This window comes from Carlito syrichta, unplaced genomic scaffold (assembly GCF_000164805.1).
Source record: "Carlito syrichta isolate Samal-C Ts95f unplaced genomic scaffold, Tarsius_syrichta-2.0.1 Scaffold306534, whole genome shotgun sequence".
Lineage (NCBI taxonomy): Eukaryota > Metazoa > Chordata > Mammalia > Primates > Tarsiidae > Carlito > Carlito syrichta.
Window position 1 is genome coordinate 21,181 of NW_007250630.1, and position 7,884 is coordinate 29,064.

Consider the following 7,884-nt stretch of genomic DNA (forward strand, 5'->3'; position numbering starts at 1 on the left):
AGGAGACACCACGTTAGCAGGGCGGGGCCGGCCTCTCGTCTGAGGCGGCTGGGGGACAGCCGAGGCGGCGTTCTGCCCCCCACGGCGAGCTTCTCCGCCGCCTCCCGAGGACCGGACGCCCGGGCTTCCTCCCTGCGGAGGGCCTGGACGGCCACGCTTCCTCAAAGCCCTGCGCGGGCATTACCTGGACGCCCGTCACACATGCAGCATCCCAGGCTCCACCCAGACCTACAGAGCCCGATTCTGCGTTTGAACAAGATCCCCAGGAGATTCTTTGGCCTGCTAATGTTTGAGAAGTCCTGCAGAGATACTCAGGGAGTCAGGTTAAGTCACCTGCAATCACGTGCCGGTGGCACAGGAAAAGGAGGGCAAGCAAGGTGCTTTCTGAAAAGTCTGCACACTTGTTCATTACTGAAAACCACACTTCCTCTTTCTCCTCATTATCTTTCTCCTTAGCACTTACCATCATCTGATTCACAGCATGTCTTAATTATTTACTTGTATTTACTTCCGTCTCTCTTACCCTTACTAGGATATAAATTACGCGAGGCTGGACATTTTTTGGTCTGTTTTGTTCACAGCTCTGTACTATATAAAAAAGGAAACAGAGACGATCTATTTGGAACTTGTGTCTTAGCAAAGACCTTTCAAATTAATGCAATTTAAGGGATGGGGAGATAACCAAAGGTCCGCCCTGAGTACTCCTCCCCTCCTCCACCTCCCTCAAGCTGGGTCTAGAGTCAAGGGATACGGGGTTCCGATGCCAGAGAGCAGGTGCCCTCGTGGTAGAGGTGGTGGTGAGGGAAACCAAGCCCCCTGTCATGGTTTGGGGATAACAGTAACACAACCCCGGAAGACTAAGAGAAGAAGCCTGATTGGCAAGCCTGGACTAGAACCTTCGGCAAACCACATAACTACCATGGCCTTTGTTTTCCTGTATGCAGCATAAGAGCATAGCATTAGAAGAAGGTTAGGTCTTTTTACAGCTGTAAAACCCTATTAGTTCTGTGCTCCCTGGCCCTACGTGTTTTTGTGGAAGGGGCTTGGGGGTTGCAGGGAAAGTAACTTTTTAATATTAACTTTCTTGTGCCCCAGAGAACTACTCATGAGATCTACTTCCTCACATAACTAGAAACAGGAAAGCGTAGATTTGTTCTGCATAGATTCAGGAAATAAGTAACAGTCCACATCCTGAAGGAGGTATTTGCTGAGGCCATGAAGTATCATCTCACTTTAGAGGCTCAGTCCCGGTTTGGTGAGACTGTGAATATTTGGGCTCAAAGCCACAGACTGCCCTGGAACTATAGCCCCAGTGCCTGCCTCCAGTAAAGAGGCCAGAGCCAGCCTCTTTACTGGATTAGAGCAGGGCTCTGTCTGTCTGGGCAGCAGAGGGCTGACACGAAGCGACAGCCACATCCATCTCATTCCGTATATTCATGCATGTATATATTTATACACCACATGTATAAATATCTATATATTTGCACACAACCACATTATGTTGTATTGTGGGTGTACATGTCGGTATGGGGTAGTGTTCAGATAACTACATGGGTATGTGTGGAGAGAGAGGAGAGAGATTCAGTGATAACTTGATGTGACAGATGTCTCTTTATAAAATATGACCAGTCGCTTTGCCTCTGACGATAGCCCCTGGCCACTGCCCACCCCCGTGTTTGTAAGGCGAGCCCTAGCTGCAGAACATGGAGAAGAAGTAATACCTGTGATACCTGAGGTGTCTTTAGAGTCTGATTCGGAGTCGGATGTCTCTGAGGATTCGGAAGTCTTCTCTGGCAGATGCGGGAGCTGCGCGATGTCCATGGGCGTGTCCTTGTACTCAGGATTACTGTGAGGGGAGGGAGGCATCCATCAGGAGTGTAGACAGACGTTCTGCATGGTTTGCTTGGGACCATCTTCCCCCCACTTCCTTGTCCCAAACTTCTGGAGTTTAGAAAGTTTCAAAGACTAAACATGTAATCACATCTCAGCTCTTCATGGGACTTTTTATGGAAGCTTGGAGTGCATGTGCCAGGGTGCAGCTGCACCCTGTGACAACGTATGAATACCCAAATGCTAGATGAAAGCCACCGAAAAGCTTTTAAATAACCAGGTGCCACTGGGGGCCAGGGAACGGTACATTCCTTGACATTCCTCTTAGAGTAACACCTGGGGGAAGGGAGGATGAGAAGTACTCTCAGCACTTTATTCCCCTACCTCCTGGCGTGCCCTGTCTTCTTTTGGGCTTCTAATGAGCCCATTGCCTCAGTGCCCTTGTCTTGGCCCCTTGGTGTGGCTTCTCAGCTGTTCAAGATGGCTCCAGAGCCATTGGGGATGGGGGATTGAGCAGACCCCTTGGTGGCTAACGATCTGACAGATGAGCAGGTGCACCTTGGGATGTGTGGAGTGTGGCTACTGCACTGTCAACACACCCATTACAATCACATTTTCATCGGCTCATGTGGTGTACACCTGTGGCTTGTTAGCTAGAAATCTGATTGCAGTGGTGTGAAAGAGGCCCTAACAGAACGGATCTAACCCCACTTACACAAATGTACTTAGTTTCTGTTCTATTTTTAATTGGGAAACAAGTCTCTTCTAGAAAAGAGAGCACGTTGGGTCAGTTTGAACCGTTTTCTGGAAATGCCACTCCAAGCCCAGCCTGATGCAGGAGCGGTGTGGGCTCCTGTAATCTGAAGGCACAAGGAAATCCTCCTGCTTCAACATGGGAAGTGCCTCTTCTCTCTTTCCATGATAGCTAGTCAAGCAGAGACTTACAATTGATGATTACTGACTCATTTGCTAATCTCTAGTGAAACTCCTATATTAAAGCATCACTGTTTCAGTAACTACTCTAAAACTGCAAATGTCCCTGGGAGGGGTAATTCACGAGAATGGATTATCAGGCATTTACTCCTTAGTGTGAATTAGCTTCAGCAGCAGAGCTTTCTCCAGATAATCAGATGGGAATAATGGCTGGGAGGTGGGCTTAGCACTTACGTTGTCTCTGAATACTCTGAGAGTCTGTAATTCTGTTAAGTGCTGTGAGAGAATGGGAAGAAGACCGGAGGAACAGTAATTTCAGAGCAGGGACGTACAAGCCTGGATTGGGGCCCAGGTGCAAGGGATTCTGGGAAGGAGGAAGTAGCATGGAAGAGTTGCTCAGGGCAGAACCAAGAGACAAGAATGTGGGAAAGAAACCCAAACTTCTGTAGTTGTGGTTTTGCCAAGACCACATCACTTTCTTGCTAGACGTCTAGCTTATAGAAGTGAAGCTGATGGATGGCTGTCTTGGTGGAGTTTCCTCTGCTACAGCTCATCTACATGAGTCTTCTGTGGCCCAGATGCCATGGGTGGGTGTAGGGGGCATCACAGATCACTCATCCTTCCATTTGCAGCCTTTTGTCATTGACCTCAGGGTGGGTAAAATTAGGTCTTCCATGCCCAAGATCAAGACTCTTGAGCCTGAAGACTGATCTTTCATACCCAAACTGCTTTCTTCCTATCCATATGGAATTTGCTGGAATAGAATCATGAAGCTCATGAGTTTGATCCTAGGCTATCAACATTGCACAGCTTGACTTTTTCTTAGCTCTTCTTACTCCTTCCATATGAGGACAGAGGAGGAAGTCACGAAGCTGATGAGGCGGTAAGAAAGACCCAGATAGGAAGAAACCAGAGAGATACTTCAGGGCCCTGTGTTACATTAACGTGGGAGACAGACACTTTCTAGCCTATCGTGTCTGCTGTTACCAATGTTTAATTCTTAATATTAATGGGTCTTCTTGGCACAATGCCATTTTTGCCCAAATAATGTCAAAGCCGCAATACCATACTCTGTCTGCTGTTTGGCGTGAGAGTTTTTATAACTACCTGCATTACACAGAGTCACTACAGTATTCCATGAAACTATGTACAAGGATTCCTTCATGTTGGAACTCATGTTGAGCATATCGCAGAACATAGGGGAGCCGAATGAAAATCAGGCCTTGGAGAAAGGCACATTAAATACACATACTCTTACCTTTAGAGAGAATTAATGTAGAGCCGAAGAGGTCAAAAAAAGGAAATAGAAAGTAGATAAATGAAGACTCTTTTAAGTGGTGCACATTAAGGCCCTCTCTAGAGCAATAATCATTAGTGTCTGATTGATATGCTGTTGGTAGCAAGCACATTCATGCCTTCAAGTCATCACCAAAGTATGTGAACACACTCAGAAGGGCCAGTGTGCTGATGAGCCATGGTTTGTTAGCTTCTCAGCTCCACTTGGCTGTCTCAAAGAAAAATGGGGATCAGTTACTCCCCGTCCAAATGATCAGCCAAAGGGCACCAACTTCCATTCATTAACCCTATTGGAAGTCTTCTCACTCAGACCACGTGTGGGCTCTGCGAGGTAGCTTTAGGCCAAGGGAAGCCAAAGCCTGGCATGACAATGGTGAGGAGGGAACCAGGCAAAGCACAGTGGTAGCTGCATGCAGGGATCAGTGAAGAACCTCTCAGAAAGCTTGCCCCCAAACTCAGATCACCAGTCTGTGGATATCGGTTATTTTTCTGCTGGTTTGACTTCAAAGGCAGACTGAAGATGGGGAAGGAGAGAAATAGTGTATCACACTAGAATTTAGGAAGCAGTTGAGCTTGGAACTCAGTCGTGGGTATACATTTCAGGACACTTTTTTTTTTTTTTTTTTGAGTTGGGGTCTCACTCTGTCGCCCAGACTGGAGTACAGTGTGGCCACTCCCTGGCCACCGCAGCCTCGACCTGCTGGGCTCCGGCGATCCTTTTGCCTCAGCCTTCCGAGTAGCTGGAACTACAGGCACGTGCTACCACACCCGGCTAATTTTTTGACTGATTGTAGAGATGAGGTCTTGCCAAGTTGCCCAGGCGGGTCTCGAGCCCGCAGGCTCAGGCAATCCACTCACCTCAGCCTCCCAAAGTACAGGATTACAGGCTGAGCCACCAAGCCCAGCTGAGGACACATTTTTAAGAGTAGTAAAACTTGCCGGAGGTCATAGAGCCAATAGCAAAAGAAGACTGCCTTCATTTTCATGCTGATATTGTCTTGATTTTGGCAAGCAACTCACTTTGTTTACCAAAACTTTAATGCCTAGGGAATCAAACCCTATGTCATATGCTCAGGGTATCATAAGGAACGAAATAAAAGAGGGGATATAAGATACCCTGCTACTTTTCTCCCGTCTCCTTTCACTTAATGTCACAAGATGGGAGGGTGAGTGTGTGTGTGATGAGGATCAGGGCGTGCTTTGTGAATGCTTCAGTTGTAAACCCAAGTCTGCATTCTTTTTCTGGCCTGAGCATTTGTGGTACAACGAAAGCAACTTCTGCAGAGATGCCCCAATGTTGGCAGACCAAGAATTATTGAAAAATTTGCAAATCTTCCCCACAAGTCCCTTCCAACACATTTTGATCTTCTTACATTTCTTCGAATCTTGTGGAAAGAACAGCAGAATTTCCGTATAATTCCACACCAGGTACTGTCAAAAGATAATACTCACAACATGTCAGCTATTAACCACGGGGCTGCTTATGTTGTAACTGAGGCTGGAATACAAAAGAAGCAGAAAATATACCTAAGAAGATAATTCACCCAGATGATATTCTTTTCATTTGCATTCTTGGCATTAATGGCTATCGTGGCACTAGACTGTATCCAAATATATCCTCCATTCTTCTGCATCCAACGATAGTACTTCGTCACACACTGACCCTTGTTCAGCACTGGGGGGAGAAACAAAACAGAAGGCATCGTATTAGGGTTGGGGCCACATGGTTTTCATCTTTGCAAAACCTCAAGCCTAGAAATAGGAGGTCCTGCGCCAAGCCGGGGGTGGCCCTCTGTGTGCTTAATGTAGAATGCCATTAGTAGGACAAGTGAAATCAACAATACAGTGGAGCGGCACCCCTACAGCCTGGGTTATTGGCATCTGTAGCAAGACTTTATTCCGTTTTGGGCAGCCATGGTGTGAAAGGAAGAATGAAAGGACTGCAAATCTTTTTTGGCTCACAGAACACCTAATGCGGTGTGGACATTGTCAATGGGTTTGACATCAGATGGTAAGAAAGGCAAATTTGTATGTGATCTTTTCATAGCTTTGAGGTAGACCTCTTTGAGATTCTGGATATTTGAATGGTTCCAAAGATGCTTCACCCCTCTGTCTTTGATCATTTCTCCTCAGTGTGAGCAATATCAACCAGCGTCCTTATATATTTGTTCCTTTTGATCTTGTCTAACAGAATTTATAGTCCTTCGATGAACTAAATTTACATTGGTCAGTTGGGGGAGATTCTGGTGAGACTCTGCTGAATGCTGGAACAAAATAAATTCCACAGTCGAGCCAGAGAGAAACACTGGCCTAAGGGAGTCACAGAATTGACTTGGCTAGAGCCAGACAGAGTGACAGCTCCACGCAGACTCTGAAATATGGCCCAAAATGAAGGAACAAGTAAAAACAATCAGTAATGTGAAACGGTGCCATTAAATACCCACTGAAAGAGCTTTAAAATGCAGATGTTAAAAATGATACTTTAACCAAAATCTTGCCAAGCTGGAGTTGATTTGATTTGTATCTGGGTACTCCTGAGCTAGTAAAAGGGGGAAAGTGCAGTAAATCATCCCCTGAAATAAAGTGCTACGGATGGGAATGGTTTAAAAGGATGCCGGAAATGTGCAAAACCCGCTGTTATTACTTGGATACGGATCGCAGGAACTCGGCGCCCCCCTGAAGCTCACTGGCGGGCTGGCCACTAGAGGGCAGTGTGCACTCGTCTACGTCGCCCACTTTTGGCATGTCCTTGTCTCCGTCTGCTAAAATGAAAAACCTCTAACTGCTGTAATAAATTTGGCTAAATTAGCTGCTAAATGGTTATCTCAAGTAATATGTATTTGCATTAATCATCTTGCTCTAAACCAGAACAAGCCAGAGTCCTAAAGACGTAGTAAATTCATATTGTCCATTTAATTACGGCTAATAAGTGCTTCATATACAATAGTTTCATGAAGTACATTTTGATTTTTTGGGGCGGGGGGTGGATGGGTAAAGGGAAGTCACTTTGGAAAAGAGCCGTGTTTAAGGCTGTTGAAGCTCTCCTTGTCATGTCCTGAGCCTCTCTTCCTGGCTCTGACAGTACTCAAAAATCAAACCTCCAAATCTGATATCAATAAACATATCAACTTTGAAGATTTTCTTCCATTCTTCCCTTTTTTTTCTCTCAGTACACTGACTGGATAGTTGTAAAATTTAGTAATCATGTCTTAGCTGTTACTTGAAAAAGCCTCACACTGATGGGTGTTTCAGATCCTGGCAAGTTCCATTCTGAAGTTATTCAACAGTTTAAAGTATTTTTAAGGCCTGGAACTGTCGTTTACTCTTGGTGGTGAGGCTCCACAGGTAGCATTGTGCTTCCCTTTTGTAGGCAATTGTCAGTTCTGCCATTCTGCATGCATGGCTTCCCAGGCTACAAAACTGCGTGGTGAAGCTGAAAGCAGTAAAATACTAACTCCGCCATCCAGCTCTTCTGTCAAACCATTGTTGCATGCAGCGTGATGTGCTTTTATTCAAATCCTCTCAACCTGGCTAACTATTAATAGAGGAACGATGGGTTATGTAACTCTGTCCACTACTTTCGGAAACAAACTTCCAGCACCCCAGTCTGTGGCTGGCGGTATAATTCTGGCTGCTTTGTGTCTGGAATAAGGAATGGTTCCAAGTGGCTCCAGTATTTTCAACAAAGGCAAAGAGATGAAGAATGCCCCTTTCAGAATCACATGAAGATGGTAGGCCAGATCAGCACAGCCTGGCTGGGAATTCTGGACTGGAATGTGACCTAAAGCAGGCAAAACTAAAAAAAAAAAAAAAAAAAAAAAAAAA

The 7,884-nt window shown here is 45.7% G+C and overlaps 1 protein-coding gene across 1 annotated transcript in view; it reads right to left on the bottom strand.

The window, feature by feature from the left end:
- Window positions 1–7,884, bottom strand: part of NPAS3 (neuronal PAS domain protein 3) — a gene marked incomplete at its 3' end in the record, with an annotated part of 691,615 nt that overhangs the window by 913 nt on the left and 682,818 nt on the right. Inside the window, exons 13-14 of the mRNA XM_021715010.1 lie at window positions 5,587–5,734; window positions 1,722–1,846 (exon numbers count right to left, since the gene is read on the bottom strand). Of these exons, the coding sequence (XP_021570685.1) occupies window positions 1,722–1,846; window positions 5,587–5,734 (273 nt within the window). The remainder of the gene's footprint in view (window positions 1–1,721; window positions 1,847–5,586; window positions 5,735–7,884) is intronic.